This window comes from Mandrillus leucophaeus, unplaced genomic scaffold, assembly GCF_000951045.1.
Source record: "Mandrillus leucophaeus isolate KB7577 unplaced genomic scaffold, Mleu.le_1.0 Scaffold60, whole genome shotgun sequence".
NCBI lineage: Eukaryota > Metazoa > Chordata > Mammalia > Primates > Cercopithecidae > Mandrillus > Mandrillus leucophaeus.
In genome coordinates this window covers 4,678,787-4,701,744 of record NW_012106475.1, presented here as the reverse complement: position 1 = coordinate 4,701,744, position 22,958 = coordinate 4,678,787, and the positions used below count along the sequence as shown (strand labels likewise).

General features: G+C 43.8%; 1 protein-coding gene across 1 annotated transcript in view; it reads right to left on the bottom strand.

The window, feature by feature from the left end:
- Positions 1–104: 104 nt before the first annotated feature.
- The window catches only part of NID2 (nidogen 2 (osteonidogen)), a 67,441-nt gene continuing 44,587 nt past the window's right edge, over positions 105–22,958 (bottom strand). The window contains exons 12-22 of the mRNA XM_011999727.1: positions 22,433–22,576; positions 15,231–15,350; positions 14,240–14,473; positions 10,263–10,484; positions 9,485–9,654; positions 6,802–6,931; positions 6,136–6,307; positions 3,157–3,314; positions 1,826–1,949; positions 1,016–1,128; positions 105–772 (exon numbers count right to left, since the gene is read on the bottom strand). Coding sequence (XP_011855117.1) covers positions 762–772; positions 1,016–1,128; positions 1,826–1,949; positions 3,157–3,314; positions 6,136–6,307; positions 6,802–6,931; positions 9,485–9,654; positions 10,263–10,484; positions 14,240–14,473; positions 15,231–15,350; positions 22,433–22,576 — 1,598 coding nt within the window. The 3' untranslated portion in view covers positions 105–761. The remainder of the gene's footprint in view (positions 773–1,015; positions 1,129–1,825; positions 1,950–3,156; positions 3,315–6,135; positions 6,308–6,801; positions 6,932–9,484; positions 9,655–10,262; positions 10,485–14,239; positions 14,474–15,230; positions 15,351–22,432; positions 22,577–22,958) is intronic.

Here is a 22,958-nt window from a genome sequence, read left to right as displayed (position 1 = left end):
TGTGCTGTATGTTTGCATAAATCACCTTTCTCCTTTGTGGTTAAGGGCATATATGCCAACCCCCAACTTTGTCCTAGAGACAATATAGATCCTTAAGTCATAGGAAAACTTAAAACACTTTATTGGAGTAATCTAGAAAATTTTAAAACTGTTACATCTTTGGTATTTATAAATGTGATACTTTCTGTGGGTACTTCTATAGAGGCACTACAGGATCAGAAAATGCAAACTGAATCATTTTAGCACCTTTTGATATAAATAGAAATGCACTGATGCAGAGGTAAAAAATTTTAGAACTTTTGTTGGGAAACTATAAATAATTGGTCCTTTCCCATCAGTTCTGCATTGGCTTCTCCAACTGTCAAGGTTTAGGATTGTATTTTTATATTGATCACATGTGCTTTAATTTCTTGGCCAGAAGGAATCCATAGCAAAAATCACATTTAGAGTCTTAAACTCTTAGTTGAATGAATTTGACCTTTTAAATATTAATGATAAGTGTTTACAAGAAGTTGCTTTAAAGCAACAGTTAAAATTCTATTACCTTTTAAAACTTGCAATAACCTTCATTTTTAAAAATACAGTAGTAAAGATTGAGGTATCAACTTTTCACAAAAGTCTTTTTGCACTAAATAATGTTCATCTTGTATGTTCAGGAACATCTAATGGCCAATTCCTTTTTTACTTTGCCTTTGCAGTCACTGTTCTTCAGGGTCCAGGTTCTGATTGTAAACTCCAAGTCTTCCTTTACATTACTGTATTTACTTTCTTCCTGTGAGAGAAGAGCAGGGGTGGGAGAGGGTGGTGGGTGAGTATATTGTAGCCAAGTTGCAACAGCAAGTCTTTGCATTTTGTGTATAAACTAGATAGATTTAAGGTAGTAAAGACTGGCCCTCAGGGCAGGAAGAAAGCAACGATGGCAGTGTCACAGGCAGCAGGGGTAATCAAATACCATATATATCCCCCCTTCTCTACCCTGCTAATTTAAAGGAGCATCCTAAAGCGTATTTTTTACCTGTTGGGCAGTAGGGGTAGACTGCAGTTATCCCGTAGAGGTGAGATCGTTGTTCTGGGAGATACTCATCAGTAAACTGGCCACTATGTTTATTTACTGATACAACACCATCCCTGGTGACAGAAAGGAAGAGTGAATTCAGGGACAGTCATTTACAAGATTAAGTTAGCTACAAAAAGTGAGTTGCAATAGAGAAAAATTTCTGGCAGCTTTCTCTGTCCAAGGGCTGATGCTAAAGCCACACTAAAGTTTGAGGGACCATTGCTCTAAATCTGTTGGTCATCTCTAGCTGCATGTTACAATCACATGATGAGCTATCAAATCAGATTTGTAGGGCATGGGGTAAAGGGCCTAGACTTTAATGTTCCACAGTTCCTCATTTGAGAGCTCGTCTAAATGGTATTTTTCGCTCTCTCAGACAATATGTCCACAGTGTTAGTCAAAAACCAACTTAAGCCCTATATTCAATATAGTTCATGGTATCAAGGGTAGTCTTACTCTCTAAAGAACATATTTAGATTAATATGCTTCCTTTTGAGATAGTTCATTATCAAATAGCTTTGCTACTTTTTAAGCTATATGTGATCAATACCATTCAATTTCTGGGTGAAGTAAAAGGATGATTTCAAAAACATGAAAGGATGAAAAGAAACCTCCTTGAAGGATCTTATCTGCCAATGAGGAGGTGACAAAACAAAAGCCTCAGAGGTCTTACTGAGGAAAGTCACGTACTGACTTTTCGTAAAACAAGTGGCGTGTCCTCTGGAACAGTTGGCCTTTTCAGGCTTGTCCAGAATGTGTGGGGCTCACCTCCTCCAGTCTGTGTGGTAGAAGTGATCTGCATAGCTTACGATGCTGAAGGGGTACTTGAGGTTGTTGTGAATGACACGCCGTCCAGTTCCATCAGGTAGTGTGCACTCCAGTTTTTTGGTTCCTTTTAAAACAAAGGGGGAAAATGAGGTCCTTTTACACCACGGAGTAATAAGTTGCTTTGCCAAAAATGAATGACAGATTCCTTCTCCAAGAAAACAATGGAAGAACGGGGAAATAAGATATTTTACTTCCATTGCAGTCATAGATTAACAACTGTAATATTACCTGTCCTATTACTCATCTCCAGTTTGTTGGATAGCATTCCAGTTTTTAGTAGAGATTCAAACTTTCAATCCTTTTTTGGAAGACAGGATTGCATTTACTGAAATCTGGTAAGTTTCTGCCTAAGTAGGGCATTAGACGTAATTATTTTTATAATTTGTGTGATTTCAAGCCTTAGCTTATAAATTATAACATCTGGGTAAATACTTGCCCTTTGTAAGCTATGTGTATAATTATGGAGGCAGCCTTTTAACCAAAATCCTTAGTATTTTAAAAATATTTTCTAGGTAGGAGGAAAAAAGTGACTAAAATGGTAACATATTTCAGTGTAAAGGAATCAGTCTTAAAAATTTTTATAATAACTAAACCAAGAATTTCCAAGTTTCACATTTCTCATGGAGCCCTGATTTAAATTTCAAATACTTTTAAGAAATGTAACTTGTTTTAAACAACTGGGTTATAAAAGTGACCTATGTGCATTATAGGCCCTTTTATTAGATTACAAATTCAAGAACAGTCTTTTTCATATTCTTTAGTATAGAGCTAGACACACAGCATTTTTTCAATTGTGCTGATGAAAGCAAACAAATTTGGGTTGCTAATACCCATGCTATTACTGAAGGAAGCCACCCTGCTACAACACTTTTCAAAGAATGTCTTTAGCATTATAACAGATGTTTATAGGTAAGTTATAGTGACCCACTCTCCCCGCACCAGAAGAATAACTTCAGTTCAGTTTGTCAGTTCAACAGTGGCTAATATTTCTTTTAACCATTAAAAATATGCCAAGCACTTATGGTCAGGCAAGCAGTACAAATTAGCTTGATATAGCCTTCCCTCCACCCAAACCCCAGAAAGTTCATTTTAAGACTCATTTAATAGTATTTAAAAGTTTACAGAACAAAGAAAGGAGATTATGTGCTGTACTGTTAGAAATGTGTTTAAACCAAAAGATCTAAGTGATGGGATTTGATTTTGTAGTACAGTCTATTAGTGCTCACACTCACTATAATGAGGGGTTATCTGCATTCCATCAGTAGTATTACCTGCATCTGCCCAGCAGAGCAGTTTAGAGAAAGGGTCAAAGGTTAAGCCATTGGGCAATCCAATGTCTGTATTGATCAGAATTCTTCTGTTTTCTCCATCTAAAGATGATGTTTCAATTTTAGGAGCTTCTCTATTCCAGTCTGTCCAGTACAAGTTGCTGTAAGTTAAAAATCAAGATTGTAAAAGAATAGCTATGTAGCCTGTGGTAGTCAGCATCTAAGCAACCCGCAGCGATCTCCATCTCCTCGTGTATTATAGTCTTAAGCAATCCCTTTGCGTTTGGGCTGCATTATTTAGAATCTTGCTGCTTCTAGTGAGTAGAGTATAGCAGAAGTGATAGGCCAATATTAGGTCTCAAAAACTGGTTTCTGCCTTAGGTGCTCTCTCTCGCTCCCTTTGAGGGAAGTTGGATGCCATGTTGCAACCTACCCTATAAAGAGGAACATGTGCCAAGGAACTGATGTTCTTGAGGGCTGTTGGCCAGAGACATTAGTCCTGCCTACAACCCATGTGAGCATGCTTGGACTGTGTCTTCCCCAAGCTGAGCCTTGAGATCACTGCAGTTTGGCCATTACCTGATTGCAGCCTTGTGAGAGACTCCATGCCTGAGGAGCTCAGTGAAGACTCCTGACTCACAGAAACTGTGAGACTAAATGTTGTCTTAAACTGCTGAGGGTTTGGGCAATTTGTTACACAGCTCTAGAGGTAACACAGCCATATTCCACTTTTACCTGTGTCACACGGTTTTCTGATTATTGTAACTATGCGGAAGAAGTCATTACTAAACTACTATCAGAATCCCTGCCTCCAAGATACCCCCCTTGACTCAACTGCCCCAAAACCCTCTGTTTGTTGAAATCTTGAATTGAATCTTGGGTTTAGAATAGAAACAAAGACAGCTGTTAGGAATGGCTTCGATATAAACTGTGGAACTTGAAGAGACGTGGACCAGGGATTTTAGAGGGAAACTGTTCTTTTTCTGCCAAAAATACAATTTGGTGCTTGAAGGGGAATCGCGGTTGTCCTGTACCTGGCACCCAGGGATGGGAGCCTTTTAAGTTAAGCACTTTACCTTTTAAATGCCACGTTAAAAATGAAAGATATTCATAACAGATACTAACTAGGAAATAATATGGTCCTATTAAGTGGAAATAGATTATTATAAGGAAACAGGTTTATAGAGCAGAAATAATGTTGAAAGCACTTTTTATAAAATACTGTTTTATAAAAGCTATAGAAGCTTTGAATAAAGCAGTTGAGCTATAGAGAACCTCAGAGAGAGAAGAAACCATAGGTTACACCCCTGTTGTGAATTTCATCCCTTATGCCCAATAGATGAAGCAGAGAGAAGCTGAGAGCAAAAGCCAGAAAGCAGTTTCCACTTTGTGCTAAGGTGGAGGTGGCCAGAAGGTAAAGCATGCATATGATTCCTTCATCCCTTCTGATCAGTCTCCTCCCCAAAATGATTTAATATCATCAAAAATGTCTGAAATAAGCTCACACAGGTATTTGGTATAGATTATTTGGGGATTGCCAGAGGAAGAAAGTTGTCAAGGTGAAATCTATAGAAAGCAAATGAGAAATATGCAGGAAGGCTTGACAACCATTCTGTTAAGCAGTTCAGGGAGATGTAATACATGTGTTTTATTGAAACCTGGTTCAAGGTGGGTTTTCTTTTCATTAAAAATTAAGTCCTTTAGCATTTCTATTTGCTGTCTGGATAAGAAAATTCTACTTTCATCTTGGCTGTGTTGTGGATTTCAGCTTAAAAGTATGCTTTTTACCCAGACTCCAGAGACATGGCCAAGGTATCATTGCTTACAAGATGGCAGCTCTCCCCAGTTTTCAGGTCAAGTACCAAGAAGGAATGAGGGGCCAGACACAGTGTCTCATGTCTGTAATCCCAACCACTTTGGAAACCCAAGGCGGGTGGATCACCCAGGGTCAGGAGTTGGAGACCAAAATGGCAAAACCCTGTCTCGACTAAAAATACAAAAATTAGCTGGACATGGTGGCACATGCCTGTAATCCCAGTTACTCAGGAGGCAGTTTGCAGTTAGCCGAGATTATGCCACTGCACTCCAGCCTCGGCGACAAAGCAAGACCTTGTTTAAAAAAAAAAAAAAAACCTTCCAAATGTCGGAAAGGCAAGCCTATGGAAAGAGTTTTTAACAGGGCTATTAATTCATGTTGTTAAGTCAACTGGAATAGAGATACACCTTTTCCTTTGTGTAGAACCCAAAGTTTGAAACCACCTTTGAGGCTCTGCACTAAGTATTTGATAGTCAAAAAGCACTTACCTGAAAATTAAAGCTGAAGGTTTTCTTTACTGATTTGAAGGGCATCAGGGAATTTCATTTCACAGAAACTCCACTTAAACATGGCAAGAGTTTCTCAAGATATAAAAATTCACCCTGGTTCTAACAAGTACTGAGACACTGAACAAATCCTGTATGTCACATTTGATGACCTTAGCAATTATCACAGACAGGGAAAATGTTTATCTTGATTTCTGCTACAGCAACACTGAGGCCAGAGGTGCTGCCTGAGCTTTGGTTAATGTCACTTGATGTAGGTCAGCCCTACCGTGGGCTTCAACCCTGGTTTATAAATGTGCTGCTGGAGGAGTCCCACTTCACTTCCAGTTTAAGTGTCATCTGAGACCTTGCCTGATCATTTGATTCAGAGTAGCCCTAATACTCACAACACGATCTGAATTTTCTACATATCACATCACAGACTAATACTGTTTATACAGTCTTGTTTCCTCCTAATAGAATATAAGGCCATGAAAGAACAGACCTTGTCTTTTCCTAGAGCAAGTCCTGACGCCTAGTAGATCCTCAGTAAATCTTTGTTACAGGAATGCATTTGAGCTTTCACACACTCTTGTTCTGACCTTCCTCACACTATTTAAAACCCAAGGGCTTCACATCAGGATCTACAGGTAAGAGGAGAATTAGGGAAGCCCAGCTGACCCTCGGATTGGATCCACAGCGATGGCGCGGGGATTCACCAGATCTGTGTGGAAGAGGACCTTGCGCTCAGAGCCATCCAGCAGGGCGCTCTCTATCTTATCCATGACACTGTCCGTCCAGTACATTGTTCTGCGGATGTGGTCGATGGCAAGTCCTTCAGGGCTTATCAGACCTGGAAATAAAGCAAAGTCAGAACTGGAAATGGAGGGCAAACCTGAAGCCCTCCAGGAGTGGGGTGGGGCAGGGGGTCAGCAGGGGAAAACAAAGCCCAAGTGGCTCTAAGTCCCCAAGAACCAGGTTAATAGAGAAACGAGTACTTTTGTTACATATTCTACTACCTCTAGCTTCTAGACCAGACCTACCAGTTTGATGACAGCCGGGATCCACAGTGCCAGAGCCAGACTGAATAATCTAAGGCCTCATCCCGAATTCTTACCATGAGTTCTTTTCTTTTGAGAAGCGCTCACAGTAGGAATCACCTATTTCATTCCTTATGTATGAAGGTGTTTGCTTACAGAGGGGCTAGTCTTATACAGCTCATAAAATGACTTGCCTAAAACTTAACCTCCCCTAGTAGAGAAGAATCGACGGGAGACTTCAGCATAAAATAGACAAGTGACTGTAGAATCAAATGAAATGCAGACTCTGCTGAGTGAAGCTGCTGACCTGAATTCACGATCGTCTCAGGCTCTGCTCCCAGTTCCAGACTGGCACGGCTGATTGTCCGACCAGCGACATCTGTCCAGTACACCATCCTCTCCCGGCAGTCGTAATCAATCCCCACGATTATAGAGCCCTTTGTGCACCAAATCATAGAAGAATTAGGTTACATTTCCCCTTTGTTCACACTCAGCTGCCTTGCTTATGCACAGCTGCACTGAGCAACACTGCGCTGTGATCCTGCAGGCAGCAGAGCAGAGTGGCTGGACATGTGGGCACTCTGGGGTGATATCCAGGCTCAGCCACTTACTAGCCATGCGGCTTTGGGCATTTAACCTCTCTATGCCTTTGTCTCATTTGCAAAATGAGGCCAATAGTGTACCTGCTTCATATGGTTTCTATAAAAATACTGTAAATGCTTGTAAAGTCTCCTAATTAGTAATTGTTATACAGTAAGCCCTTCAATAAGTGCTATTATGACTGATTTAAAAAAAAAACCAGCTCCTTCAGTAATTAGAGGACGTGGCCTTAAGCCAAATAAGTTTTTAATATTTTACTGGGTAAAAACTGATCCCGATGTCATCAGCACTTTTCCAAGAGCCTTAATAAAATTTGCCACTATAATACCAACAAAATCTACTCTCCCCTCCTCTGAATATGAGATCTTTCCTCTACCTGAAGTGCAATCACCTATACTCTTGCCCCAGACTCTTAGGAGGAGACAAGACATTGGTTATATCCTGTATTGAAGTATAGCCAGGCACAGTGACACGCCTGTAATTCCTGTCCGTTGGGAGGCCAAAGCAGGAGGATTGCTTGAGCCCAGGAGTTTGAGACAGCAACATAGTGAGACCCCGTCTAAAAAAAAAAAAAAATTGACTGGGCATGGTGGCACGCACCTGTAGTCCCAGCTACTCAGGAGGCTGAGGTGGGAGGATCGCTTGAGCCCAGGAGGGTCAAGGCTGCAGCAAGCCGAGATGGTGCCACTGAACTCCAGCCTGGGCAACAGAGCTACACCCTGTCTCAAAAGAAGGAAAAAGTCTATAATTTGTTGGGTTAAGGAACTAGGGAGTAGTGGTCATCCAACCTCTGGCTAGTGAGGTCTCTCCTCATTGCTAAATAAACGAGTCTTTAAAAAAAAAAATGCTGAGTCTGACATTTTTCTACAACTCCATGCAGAACTTGCTTTGTTCAGTGTTCAATCCAGGCTCCTGCTCTGAGAAGCCAACATTCAGGGATTATCTGGCTGTCCCTGAGGTCATACAAGTTCCTGCCTTGCCTAACAGCCTCCTGGGGCTTGGCTTCACTTATGCCCCCTGGGAGCATAGTCAGCACAAGAAAGATTGTACAAAACGGGATTTGGCTCCAGTGGGGTGGGGGGGGGGTGGGAGGGGGAGGGCTAAGGTTAACTACACTTTTATTTGAAAATTAAAAGGTCATTTGTCCCAGGCAAGAGTACACGTTGAAATGAGCTTCCATTAACCCAGGGAATCATGGGATTCATAAACCCATGTCATAACCTCAGGTTAGAGAAAACGTCCCAGTTTTTTCCTTTAAGTAAATTTCCCTAAAATGTGCAAATAACCCATGTCCCATTTCTTTCAGTTCCACTACCACTACCATCACCACCCTGTCCCGGTCAGGGGTATGTTCAGAAAGGCAATCAAGCTCTATGACTTGACTAGAATAAAAGAAGGTTAGCTTAAAGTGATGTCAACTTCTTAGTCTCTACCTCTTCCAGAGAAAGTTTTACAAAACAATGTGAGAGTTTTCTTGGGGGAGGGGATAGGACCCAAAAACTCGAATCTTAAAAAGAACACATCTCTTCCTAAAACACTGGCTGTTTCTAAGCTTTTCTGGAACCAAATAAGTCGTTCATTTACAGAAGTAAATGTAAACATGAATGCCGTACTGTTCTTTCTTATGGATGAGCAAGTGCCTGGAGTGTGAGGTTCAACAATGGAATTAGATGATTTTCCACTGTGTCGATGCCGTTCTAGAGAGCTACCCTTGTTTTTCCCCCATTTTAGAGAAAACCCTCTCCCCAGAATGGGGTGCCTTGCATTAGGGAGGCTGCTGGCTCAGGAAGCATCAAGCATCCCCTGGGGAAGGCGCCATCCACTCCTCTCCCAGCGTCACACACACCCCTCAAGTTTTCATCTAGAGTCAGGGAAGCTTAGGAAAGAAGTGGGTTAAAGGGACAGAACCAAAGTGAAAGGGAAGGGCTGCAGCGGTGAGACAGTCATTAACTGACTTCCAACTTGGGAGTCCCCAGCAAATCGCAGACACCACACCTTGTGGCTAGTCCTCCTGTCACTTTGATTTCCAGGATTTCTATGGAGATGTTAGGACATACAGAGAACCCTGAGGACTTAGGGTAAGAATCTGTCCATTTTCCCTTGGATCACCATACAGCCTCCATATGCTGACAAGTCTACAGTTCCCTTTCCATATATCTGCAACCCCATGAACAAACCAGAGCACAGCCTTAGTCAGTGACAGGTGACCCCCAGCAACAGAGAGCCCTGGTTCTGTGGTGGTGGCATCGGGCCCATGCCAATGGGCTGCAGCTCAGAAACCCTCCAGGACTTCCCTGCCCCAGTCCACTGCACCGCAACAGGGCCTGTGAGGTGGCTCCCACTGGGAAAGCCACGCAGCCCCCGCCCCCCACAGCAGAAATCCACTTTACATGCAGAGACAGCAGGGTCTTGGCTGCATCCTTCTGAAGCCTGGTGCCATTGAGGGGCAAGTAGCCAATCTGCTGGCCCTGGGTATAGAGCAGGAAGGTGCCCACAGATGGAGGGGTCACATCTGGCCGGGGCGTGGGCCGGACCATGGGTGGAGCGACGGTGGGTATACCTGTGGGAGAGAGGGTGGGAGAGGAGGAAGGGGAACAAGGGCAGGCAGGGAGATGGGAAAAAAAGTTACTTTACCACATACCAGAGCCTCCAAAAATATCAAAAGTTCTTTGCCCAATGCAGATGTGCTCCAGATGTTCTTCAAAAGAAATTTTAATTTCTAGGGGTTTTTTTAAGGATCAATTATGTAAATCTGCCATTTACTAGGGAAGAAGGCAGCAAAACACTTCCCTCAGAACAAAGCAGAACAGGTTTTTTGTTTTTCAAGAAAGAAAGAAAAAAAACACAGAGCCAGCACTGTGTCAGCTTCCTTTTAGGACTCCAGAGTGACACGTGTCCCCTGTTGCCCTGGGCTTGGGAGGGGGAGTAACTGCCTGCTGAACCGAGTTGCAGATGTTCCAATTATGGAAACTGTTAATGACAAAAACCAGACACCAAACGCAAATTGGGATCTTGCGTGGACCAGATTATAAATCAACATAGCACGTAGTGACTTCTTTCATTAGACCTGGTGACCCCAACACATCCCCCTACTTCACCACAGCAGATAGCATCCCTAGCAAAGGCCTTAAGTTCAGCTGAGGGGAGCGGGGGCGGCCCGGTGCTTACACGCAGGGGTGGTGCCTGGCTGGGAGCGGGTGCCCTGCACCTCTCTGCCATCTTTGTCCACACACCAGCAGAAGTCGCTCTTTCCATGGCACTGCAGGGGCGTGAAGTGGCCCAGGTCATCGCACTGGGGCACGTACTGGTCATCCCGGGGGGTGCCGCCGTAGTGCTCCAGCAGGTTTTCCCTCCAGCGCTCACAGATGGTCGGGGGCCTCTGGGTGGGCTCTGAGCAGATGGGGAAGAGGGAAGAAGAAAAGCCTTTGATTGTGAGCCAAGGACAGAATGCAAAATGTAGCTCGAGACCCCATGCCTGGCCTCCTGGCCTTCCTTCTCCTACTGTCCAGGTCTCAGCCAAGCCCGTGGACACCAAACTTGGGAAGCAAATGTGTTCTAAGTACTCTACCATGGGAATCAGAAAGAGATCGTCTGATGCTTCTTTCTTGCCAGGAGGGTCTGTCATCAAGGCCCAGCCACATCAAGAAAGAATAAGAGGAGGTAAGGTCAGCAGTGCAGCTCACTTAGCCTGGGAAGGGGCATGATCTCCCTCTGGCCAGGAGAGGCCCACAAGGCCCATCCTGCCTGCACCTCGGGCACCTCTGCTGACGGAGCATTTGTGCAGGTGATCCTTGGGGACTCAATGGCCGAGGTGATGCTTAAAGCCAATTTGTATTCATTCCCCACTTGCTTCAAGCTTCAAGCTCCAGGACCTGCTGAGGAGAGGGCCATCTTGCGCCTGGCCAGTGTGCGTCTTAGAAAGTATTACCAAAAGCCCAACTATGCCACGGCGCCCTCTGTCTACCCATTGGAAAACTACATGGAATAAAGGTAAAACTGAGTGGAATTAGTAGTGAAGTATAGCAGAGGTGGTGGCAAACAGCTTAAAAATGGTTCTTACAGAGCCCAGTTTCCAGAAGTGCTTTACCCACCCTGCGTCTGGGATTATCTCAAAGCTGAATCTTTTCCTGCAGGCTCTAGCTTCCTGCCATGTTGCCCTTTCCCCCCCTTTCTCCAGCATCCTCCTCTTATCCCCTCCCTCACAGCTCTCTCTGTGGTTAAAGTCCTTCTGGCTTCGGTTGCAAAGCAGTTTCCTCCCAGGCTGCTTCCACAGTGCCATTGAGGCTTTGTTCAAAATACAGGTGGTTCTGAGCGGACTCTGCTGCAGCAGGTTATTGAGATAACTTACTCATTTATGTTAGGACTACCCAAAGGAACTTAAACAAGAGGAGGTACTTCTCCTTCCTTTTTAATTCCTGCAACTTAAAGCGTACGGTCTGCAGAATCACATAGCCAATAATCCTACTTGTTACCACCATTTAGATGTATAATAGAAATCAGAAACTGATAGAAACTGAGCCCCTGCCTTCACCATCAAACCAGATGCTCCCCTAGTCTTTCCCATAGGAGTAAATGGCACCTCCATTTTTCCACTGCTCAGACCTGATTATCCTTGACCCTCCTTTCTTCCACCATCCACATCTGATTCATCAAAAACTCTTTTTTAGTGGTACCTTCAGAATCCACTTAGAATATCTTTACTTCTCACTACTGTACCCCCTTCACCCTGGTCCAAAAGCCTCATCCTCTCCCTGGGATTTCTGCAGCAGCCTTCCCACTGGTTTTCCTGCTTCCACCCTTCTATGCCCTCACTCTCTGCAAAACCAGTGTAAACTCAATTAGCAGCAGCCAGAATGGTCCATTGAAAATATAAAGGCATTTCATGTCACTCTGCTCAAAACCCTCCAATGACTCCAAAGAACAAAGTTGGGAACATTATGATCAGGCTCCAGCACCTACAGTTCCTCTTGGAACACAAAAGACTGTGAATGAACTTGTCAGAGCTCAAACCCAACTAGCTCGACTGCACGACTCACCAGAGTTGGGGGAAGCGAATGCCATTTAGTTGTCACTGTAGCTTATGACCCATGGGAGGCAAAGCTCTTTTTGAGACCCCGTGGAGAAGGTTAAGACTCTGACTTCTTCACCCAAATGTGTCTCAATGGAACACAGAGAGGGAAATGCTACTTCCTCAAACACTGCAGGATTCCCTGGAGAAGTTCCCAACTCCACCCCTGCTCCACATTCAGACCTCCAAGGATCCTTTTTTTCTTTAAGGGACCACCCTGTGCTGTGTGTTTGCCTTCCAAAGAGATGCACCTAACTCCTGGGAAATGGGTGTCTCAAATCACTCATACATAGGCATCCCTTTCATTCGTTACTATTTGCTACTTTTCAACCCAACCATGAATGTCTTTCTCTTGTGCTTCTGGTTGGCAGGAGTTTAAGTATTTTGAAATCGGGGGCACAGAGCATCCTTACCCTCCCTAAAGCTGACCCCATCAAAGATGAGACCAGTCAGAGATAGCAGCCGGGTCCAAACAAGTGCCAAGAGAGTGTGTGGGCAGGAGAAAGTCCGCACAAGGGAACATGGCCCTATTTTCGTCATTCACTTCTCAGTCTCTTGGTTCCCCCTTTAAAATCATTGTCCTGAACATATGCTTGTCTTAATAAATTTAATCGAATTCTGAACCATTCCCCAAAGGCACCTTCCAACCATCTGATTTCTTCAAATCCCAGATGGAGTTAGAACATTTTCAAAGAGAAGGCATGAGGGAAATAGAATTTCTCTGTACCTTTTTTGGACCTTTAAAATCTTTTCCTAAAAATAGAAACAAAGAGGGACTATGGATGAAGCCATTACCAATTTTTACCTATATGAATCTGGGAACCACCAAGACCTGGCTTTTTAAATTTTTTTTTATTTTTAAACAGTCTTACTCTGTTACCAGGCTGGAGTGCAGTGGACGATCTCAGCCTACTGCAACCTCCGCCTCCTGGGTTCAAGTGATTCTCCTGCCTCAGCCTCCCGAGTAGCTGGGACTACAGGTGCATGTCACGACACCCAGCTAATTTTTGTATTTTTAGTAGAGACAGGGTTTCACCATGTTGGCCAGGATGGTCTCAATCTCTTGACCTCGTGATCCATCCGCCTCAGCCTCCCAAAGTGCTGGGATTACAGGCATGATCCACCGTACCCGGGCAACAATTAACACCATTAAAAGGGGAAAAAACTATTGGGGTAATTCTCCAGTTCTTTTTACTTTCACACATTAAAAGCCAAGACTAGTATTTATGGAACCCTTCTCGATAGTAAAAATGGATCTTTGGATAGCAAGCTGTATAGGAATCATTTTGGCTAAAACGGTATGAAGCCAATCCTATGCTCTTCATTAAATAAAGTTTTTCTGTAATGATTAAGGAAAAAAGTTTTACCCATCCCTGAATAATTCAGCAAGGAACAGAAAGTTGCCTTATCTGCCTGCTGTTGGAATCGACTGTGAACACTTGATCACCGTGCCCCACAGATGCGGAATGCTCAGATGGTAGCAGGCATGTTCTCAGATTGTAGGTGGGCTAACCGAAACCAGATGCCTGTGCCTCCTCTGAGATGTTGGGCTACGTTACAGAGGGCTGGGATTGTCAGTTTAGAGAAAACTAGCTGGATCCACCAGCAGGTGTCATTTTTCTTATTTTTCCTATTGATATTAACACAGCCTTCATACTGTTTCCTGTCATTCAGAAGGCAGAGGTAAGCGAGATAGTTACATAGGAAGGCAGTTTTCCTTCTTATCAAAACGCCAGTCTGGCCAGATCTTCTAACTGTCAGATCTCTCTAAGATGCTGTAACAGGTCTAAGGTAGTGGGTCTCAGTCTGACCTACATACACAATCTCAACTTCCAGTTTGTACTGGACAAGGGTCTAAGAGGCCAATGTGTAACAGATCATGTGTCATGTATTGTATATCTCTATGTCCTTATGACACAAACACGAATATATGTACGCACTATTATTCAAGTCTTCTCAGGAGGAAAGAGGCTATGAAGGATGGTGACTGGCCCTGTGCCTGCATGGTCTGGGCAGGAATTATGATCTACCCGCCACCAGTGCCATTCTGCTTCTTTAGCCCCAGGCCTAAGCTCACCTGGTGGTGGTCCACAGTGAGGCGGTGTGGAGCCAGGTGGAGTCTGGGTACCAGGAACTTCATGACCATCAGGGTCTACGCACCAGCAGAAGCCAGTGCTGCCGTGACACTGCAGGGGCAGGAAGTTGCCCTGTTCGTCGCATTGGGGGATGTGGAACCGGGCCCCAGGGTGGGCATACTGGGCCTGGGCATGGCGCTGCTGTTGTTCACAAGGTGTCAGGCTTGAGGTGGAGTCTTCCAGGATCAAGGCAGAGGAAGACACAGAAGACAAATAGAAGGCATTGCAACCCATCCACTTCACCAGCCCACAGCATGGCATGGAAAGGCACTGGGATTTTGGAGCCCTAGATTCTTATGTTATAATACCTTGCCACTATTTATCTCATCTCTCCCTGGTTCTTCCAGTTCATCCCATAGGTCCCTAGCTGGCTGTAAGTGTAAAGCTGCCCAGGCCCTCCCTATTGTCATCTGGGGGAAATGAGGGGCAGCCATGGCATCTGCCCAACATCCCAAGAGACTCTGGAGAAAACAAGCCAAAGCTCATTCATCCCGAGGCCCAGAGGTTAAGTCTGAGAAGCTGCAGGCCAACGGCAGTCACTAGACTGCACCAAGCTGGCCAAGCTCCTCTAACACGGTCGCCACAGGCTTAACCCTGGCTAGCGGCGCATATGGCTCCTGTTTAATAAGCTTGATCTCAACACTTCATCCAAATTACATTCATCAAAGTCAAGCGGATCACTAGGGCAGTTAACCAGAGCTGCTATGAGATGGGACAATGGATGGGTCATCTCCTGCAGGCCTCCAGGAATGTCACGAATCAGTGAACTATCAGTAAACTAGGCAGCAGGAGGTAACTGAGGAAAAAGAATCCACAGCCTGGAAAATCCAGCAAGGCTTCAGATCAGGCTAAATCAAGAGTGGGCTGTCATAGAAAAATACCCTTGAAGGAGCTAAGAGATTCATGTGCCTAATCTAGCCCTCTAAAACTTACCAGGTATGCACTGAAATCCATCCCCATAATATCCGGGTTGACAACGGCAGGAGAAGGAACCAGGAGTATTGTAGCAGGTAGCTGCGGGGTGACATCTGTTTTCTGAGCATTCGTCTATATCTGCAGAGGTCAGAAACAGAAGAGAGAAGCAAAGAACACTATGACTTCACTCACACAATCTGTGCGACTGCATAGGCTTTGGACATGTGGATCATCATCCAGTGAGGAGTCAGCTTCAGAAGACCTTTGAGCATGAGCAGAAAAATGCTAACACCTAAAGGTAGGCTTAATAGAAGGGGAAAAAAAATCAAGGAACATGTGAGTTAACACATCAGACTAAACATGTTCAGTGTAGAAATCAAATGGGTAGTCACTCACAGAAAAAAAAAATACATCCTATAGCATGTTTCATTGACAGTGAATTCAAGGAAGTTAATTACCTTTGAACTAACCTTTAGACTACAAGTCATTAACTTCCTTTCAGCAATGCTGCAACAAAGACAAATATATCCAACAATGTTTTTTTTTTCCTTTGGTTGTTGGCACCATCTCCATGTAACTAACATTCGTCTATAGATGCAAAGGAGCCAGATGAGGCCCCAGATATTTTTCAGCTAAGAAGCACATTCCATCTTGCCTAATCAGAATCTTACTATATAGAACCACACCCCCATTAGCCAGGTATTTTCGTTACTTTCCACTTTTAGAAGAAATAAGAAAAGAATATTATCTAGGGTTTTAAAATAATACTTAGAAAATGGAAATCTAATTTTGCTGGGCATATCAGTACAAACAATTCAGGCCCCTACACTCTCCACATGGCACCACGAGGATTAATTTTCACCATCATATTTCTCAAAACTACAAAATCCTGACACTTCAAACAAAAGCCAACTTACATTCCTTTTATTTAATGAAATCCGCATATGCCAACCATGTCGATGTGACAAAGTCACCCCCCCACCCCCCATCCCCAGCAGAAAAAAAGCAGCTCTGAGAATTGAATGGTTAAAGGGATGAGATAAGCTATCTTAAGAGACAGGAAGTCTTTCAGAGTAAAAGGAGGATAAACAAAGGGTGTAGGGCCAATTAAGGCTTGGCTGAAAATAAAACAAAGCAGTGGTTCCATCCATCGTAATAACCAAAAGTTTCTTTAAAATGTGTGAATAGAAAAAAAAAATGTGGGATGGTGTGATCAGTGTAAAACCTAGAAAATGAGCGTGTGTTGCATCAGTATGGTGCAGCCCACGGTAGAGACACATCAGCCTGGGAAGACAGAGATTTGAAGCCCTAGATTTGATGTGAGTGGGTTGGGAACAGGGCTAGCTCCTCACCCAGCCTCCCATGACCCACATGGAACTTCTTCTAGGGTTACCTGCACCACCCTTTGTCCAGACCGTGCTGTCACTGGCTTATCCTCCAGTAACTCATGTTCTTTCTCGAGTACCACTAAGTACACACACTGGGCATTAAGCATAAGGTATTCTGTTCACTGGAGAGGAATCTTTTATGTTATAAATAGAAAGTAAGCATTCTGCTTATCTTCTGTCTCTGGGGAGTTTAGTCAGCATATATCAGTTCCTTGGAGTCCTCCCCCAAAATGTTCTGAATACTCAATGCAACCCACAGAGTCTTTACCCAGGTGAGTGGTTGGCCTCCCTGGATACCATCATTTCACCTACAAAGGCAGGAAAGCAGATATTAATTCATCTGCAAGGGTAGAAACAAACCAAGTGTTCTGGTTGGCTCCTCAGTTGCCCAAAAATCAACCAATGTTGTCATAATTATCCTTGAGCTTGGCTCTGTCTCTTCAACAGGGCAACTCAAATGCCTAGCTGGGCAAAACCGATGACCTGACCATCCAACACCTTGGACCTGGAAGAGGCTGTAAAACTAAAGCTGTAAAAATTAACATCCAGCCAAATGCAGGAAATTAAAGCTATTAACAATACACATGCTAAAAGGACTTCTAATGGTAACAGGAACCCCAAGAAATGACAGGAAGCAGGAATTCCTGAGACACAGGGCCTATTTCTGGAGCCGTTTCTTATTGTTATTTTTGAACTAAAGAGAAAGGGGATTCCCCAGAGCTACCAAATAAATCACTGATGTGCTTAGAACCTTCAGCCTAAGAATTCTGACTAAATCTGAAAAACCAGCCTTCCTCCCCAAAGATACTGTTGGCATCATCAAAGATACTAAAGTTTTAGGTAGATAGAAGCTATTAGAAATGACCAACAAGGAGGAGAAAGTCCCCAAAGAGACTGAAGATATCACAAGTGAGACATTCCTGCCCCAAAGATCGAGACCCCCTGAATTGCAGTCCTGACTCCTCCTTGGAGGGCCTCTCACACCATGATAGAGACGAGAGTCCAGCTAGTCCCTCCAGGCCCTGAGCATGCATGCACACGACTTCAGATATCAACAGAGAAAACATGGAAAGACTTTCAGCCCCCTGGCAAGGGAGGAACTTTATTGCACCATTGGAGAAGGAGGCCACTGCTTATGCTTAGTCATTACTAGCAGAGATCTGTAGGGACTGCTATAAAAACAAAAACATTCAAGAAGTAGTAGAGCCCCTTTCTCACTCAGGTAATGAAAGGTAGCTTAATCTCAATGCAATCCTCCACTCTATCGTCTATTAAGCTGGTAAAGAAACTGTTTGGAAGATGTGTTAAAAATCCTTTGAGTTCATGCTTTTGTGCTTCAACATCCTTCTCACTGCCCCAATACTGAGCAAAACCACTAGGAACTGCTTGATGATAAACCTAACCACTGGCCTCGAGTTCCCCCAGGCTCCCGCCCCTTCACCACCGCCCACTTGCCTTTAAGCCCAGTGAAATTTCCTGGCATCAATTAACCTCAAACCCACCCCAGATCCCAATAAAGGCTTCAGCCCACAGGTCCCACTCTTTCTACTCCATAATCTGTTCAGTTGGGCACTCTGCTGATTGCACCCCTGCGTGGCATGTGGTGAACCCACTCCAGACCTGTGAGTGTAATAAATTACTTCCTTTCAAGTTTCATCCTTGCCTCCTCCTGTAACCACACTGATTTTACCATACCATACCCAACATCTACCTACCTTCTTGGAACAGGAAACCTGGCCAGGCACATAATGGAGATAATGCTTTTGTTATCAAAAAAGAGAGAAGCTAGGCCAGGTGTGGTGGCTCACGCCTGTAATCCCAGCACTTTGGGAGGCTGAGGGGAGTAGATCGATTGAGCTCAGGAGTTTGAGACCAGCCTGGGCAACATGATGAAACCCCCTCTTCTACAAGAGATATAAAAATTAGCTGGGCATGGTGGTATGCACCTGTAGTCCCAGCTACTTGGGGGGCTGAGGTGGGAGGATCACTTGAGCCTGGAAGGTTGAGGCTGCAGTGAGCTGTAATCACACCACTGCCCCCCAGCCTGGGTGATAAAGTAAGACCCTGCCTCAAAAAAAAAAAAAAAAAAAAAAAAAAGAAAAGAAACAAAAGAAAAGAAACAAAAGAAAAGAAAAGAAAAAGAAAAACACCAGGAAACCCGAGAAAGAATAATGTCAGTATCTACCCTTAGGCTCCTCCTGAGTAATGATGACTCTGGGTAATGGGCCATCTGTAACCCAGCTTCCTCCACTCACACTTGCTCCTCCTGGGAAGGTCCCAACTCAAGACAATCTGCTTTTGCACCTGGCCAAGTCACAACAATCCAAAAGGACAAACATGTCTGAGAAATATCCAGCTCACACCAACACAAGTTTGAAATCACTCCAGATTGAGGGAAGCTGCAGAGGATTTAACTCTACTTGGATAAAAGCCTCCTGGCTAGTGACTCAGACCAGACTTGAGAACTCAAATCCAAGTGCAGCCTCTCCAGGGAGCCGGGTTTTTAACAAACTGTGGCTGGAGAAAAACTCCCACACCCCCTTATTGTTAGTTTGATGGAGTAAAAGAGCACATGTGCTTTAACAATGCATAGCTCCCACAAAATACAGCCTCTATTCTTTGTCACTGAGACACTTATGTACTATGGAATGCCTTTAAATATGCACACATACACCTATATTTCTATATTTATTCTTCAAGTTCCTTTCATGATTAGCCTAGCCTGATTTATGCACGGGTCTTTAGGAAAATGACCATTCATTCTCTACTACTCCACAATCTGGAAGTTTAGAAGGCAGCCACATGGTAAGTGGCTGTGGCAGCCTCTAAGATGGCCCCCAGCAATCCCTACCTAGTGGGATTCATGGTCTTGTGTAATCCCTGCCCTTTTAGTAACTTGCTTTTAATCAATAAAGCAACATTGAAGGGATGTCATTTTTGTGATTATGACTTCCATCTTGCTAGCAGACTTTCTCTGGCATTAATAAAGTAAGCTGTCATGTTAAAGGGGCCCAAGTGACAAAAAACTGAAGGCAACCAACAACCAGTAAGGAACCAAGGCTTTCAATCCAATGGTCCTCAAAGAACCGAATCCTGCCTATAACCATGAGTGGATCTTTCCCCAGTTAAGCCTGCAGATGAGACCACAGACCCACCAGACACTTTGACGGTGGCCTTGTGAGAGATCCTAAAGCACAGGACCCAGCTGGGCCATTCCCAGGTCCCTGGACAACTGATACTAAATGTCTATTGTTTGATACTACACTTTAGGGTAATTTATTACACAGCAATAGATAACCTAAAGCAGAGAGCCTAAATAAAATCCTAAAAGCAGAGAGCCAGAAATAAAATAGGGACAATTGAAAATGGCAAAAATAGAGAGGGCAAATAAAAGACAATACTTAAATTCCCAATATGAAAAAGTAGCCAATTTCAGAGCCCTAACATGACCCCAGAAGGTAACCAAAGTCTTGCAGGATAGATAAAGGAAAAAAGGAGGGAGAGAAGAATCATTTTAGAAGTGAACAAAGCATGCAGCATCTAAATTAATATTCTGATTAACACTCATCATATCTAGGCTGAAATTAATTTCAACTTCTTTGCTTTAAACCAGAACACTAAGGAATTAAATATTTTAAAAGCACCATCTCTGCTGATCTGAGCAGCCAGATGTTTAAATAAGAAATTCTACAGACAAGATTTTTCTCAATGGATTCACATTTCTTAGAGCTGGTACTAGGGTTAAACCAAACCAAATGATGTGTTCCACAAGAAGGAAAAGCATCATTCCCACTGTCAGGCTTTGGCATCTCACCCTGAACTCCATACCTGTAGAGGGTATCTGTAAAGAGTATATCTATTACAGATATACTCAATGTTTTCTCACCAGTATATCTATGACAGATGGAGCTCCTGGCTGGTTAAGTGGGACAAACATCTGTGAATTACAAATCTACCTCATTCTAATTGGGAAATACTCTTTATCTAGAGCTAGGGGTGTTTATTCAAGAGGTCCATAGTCTTCTTACATGACTGGGCCTAATACCAAGACACACAGGAATCCCAACTGAGGGTTACCATCTGCATTAGTCAATTTCCTGTTGTTTATAACAGAATATCTGAAACTGAGTAATTGCTAAAGGAAAGGAATTTATTTCTTATAGTTCTAGAGGCTGAGAAGTCCAAGGTCAAGGGGCAAAATCTGGTGGCAGCCTTCCTGCTGGTGGGGACTCTCAGCAGAGGCCTGAGGTGGTGCAGGACATCACATAGTGAGGGGGCTGAGTGTACTAACATGTTATTTTAGGCAGGTCTCTCTTCTTATCAAGCCTCTAGTTCCCTTCCCATGATAACCCATTAATCCACTGATAGGGGCAGAGCTCTCATGATCCAACCACCTCTTAAAGGCCCTACCTCTCAATACTGCCACATTGGAATGTAAGTTGCAACATGAGTTTTGGAGAGGCAAATATTCAAGCCATAGCCTCAACTTTCAATACTACCACCAAAAATATCTATTTAGGAAAAAAAAAAAAAGGGCAGGGGGCTGAACTGAGTCACGGCTTTGGGTTAGTTCAGCATAAATTGCTCAAGAAAACCATGCAGCAGAGCTTCTGTACAGCACAAGTAGAAAGAGTAAGGATGAGGCTCAGAAACCACCATGTGCACCTGCCCCATCCAGGGAGAAGTGGAGAGCTGAGCTGCTGTCACAGTGACCTTTGTTCTGTCAGTGACACATGCCCTCAGCCTGCTGTCCACTCAGCCCATCCTGCTGAAACCAAAGGGAAAAAGGAATGGCAGAAGGATGAGAATCAAACATCTGGTGAGGAGGAAGGAGGCCCGTGCTATTTGGATCTGGTATAAAGCTCCCAGGAATTGCAAAGCTGTTCTTAGCACATCAGCTCAGTGGGCCTGGGTGGATGGCAGCAGATGCAGACAGCAACACCAGGAGCAGGGGAAAGCCTGCCTTTTAAGGTTCATGTTCCCCAGCAGGCCCGTTCCCATTCCAAACACTTCTCCCACCATTCTCTCATCCCCAGTGTGTTGTTTTACACCCTGTGTGTGTGACTCACATGAAACTGAGTTTCAATCTCATCACATAGCACAGGGTATGTTTGGAAAACCTTTTGTGATTTAAGTAGATTTATTGAATGATTTCTATTTTAAAGTACTCCTAATCCTAGTTTCATGGACATTTTATACTCAGAGAGTTACATCTAGCCTTTAAATAACAACCTCACACGTTCTTTCCAAGTTAAATTGCAATGGCTAGCCTTGCAAATGATTTGGTGCTTTTATAAAATACTGCATTAAGTCTTAAAGATAGATTTCTGGGAGAAAAGTTTCGATATGTGTGTCTTTTTATATGTGTGGAGTTCTTCTCTCTTTCGCAAGAGAAAAATTAGAAATTATATATGTGTTTAGAGATAGATTAAAATATCACTTAAAGCAGGAGAATGGCACAATCATAAGTGTTGAATTAAGCCATTAACCAAAGAGATTGAAAGGTGGAGACTGCCTAACAGGAAGGTATGCAACTTTCCCTAAATTCCTCCAGCCTGCACTGGCTCCAAGGAACCAACGTTAGAAGCTCCTGAGTGCTACAGGAATGTCTCCGCCAAGGAAGCCATATATGCTCGTCCATCTAGTCCACAGGAAATCACCCTTGGCTCCCCTTTCTAATTCAAAGGACGCTTTTTTCCTCGCTATTTTGGCAGCCACAAGGCTGTTAGAATCAAAGGAAGTCCTTTGTCTTTTCTGGGAGATCTCCATCTATGTGGGGATGTGCATCGAAGGTGACTTTCCACTCACTGAAGCTGACCCGCAGTTACTCACCAGTGCACTGGTGCCCGTCGCCAGCATAACCAGGCAGGCAGGCACAGCTGAACGCGCTGCCTCCGTGGTGAACACACCGGGCCTGTCCAGCAGGAGCACAGGTATGACTGCCATCCTCACAGGGGTTGGGAGGTGGGGTGATCACTGAAAAGAGAAGAAGGCAAGGGCGTCCAAGAGTTTAGGCCTGCAAAGGGTGAGCCTTGCTCCTCATGGCATGATCCACAGACCAACAGCAACAGACCAGGGAATGCAGGTTCTCAGACCCTACTCCAGGGGCAGTGATTCAGAATCTGGGATTTTAACAAGATTCCTAGATGGTTCATATGCTATTAAAGTTCAAGTACTGGTATGAATTTGTGGTTAAAATATTAAGCACAAAAACCCATCACCTAAGCAGTCCTCAATTTAAGTTTATAACACTCCAGAGCAATTGCTACACACACACACACGGTTTCTCTTATCACTTCTACCCCTCCTTATCCCAGTGAATTAAAGTGCATTTTCTTTTCTTTTTTTTTTTTTTTTT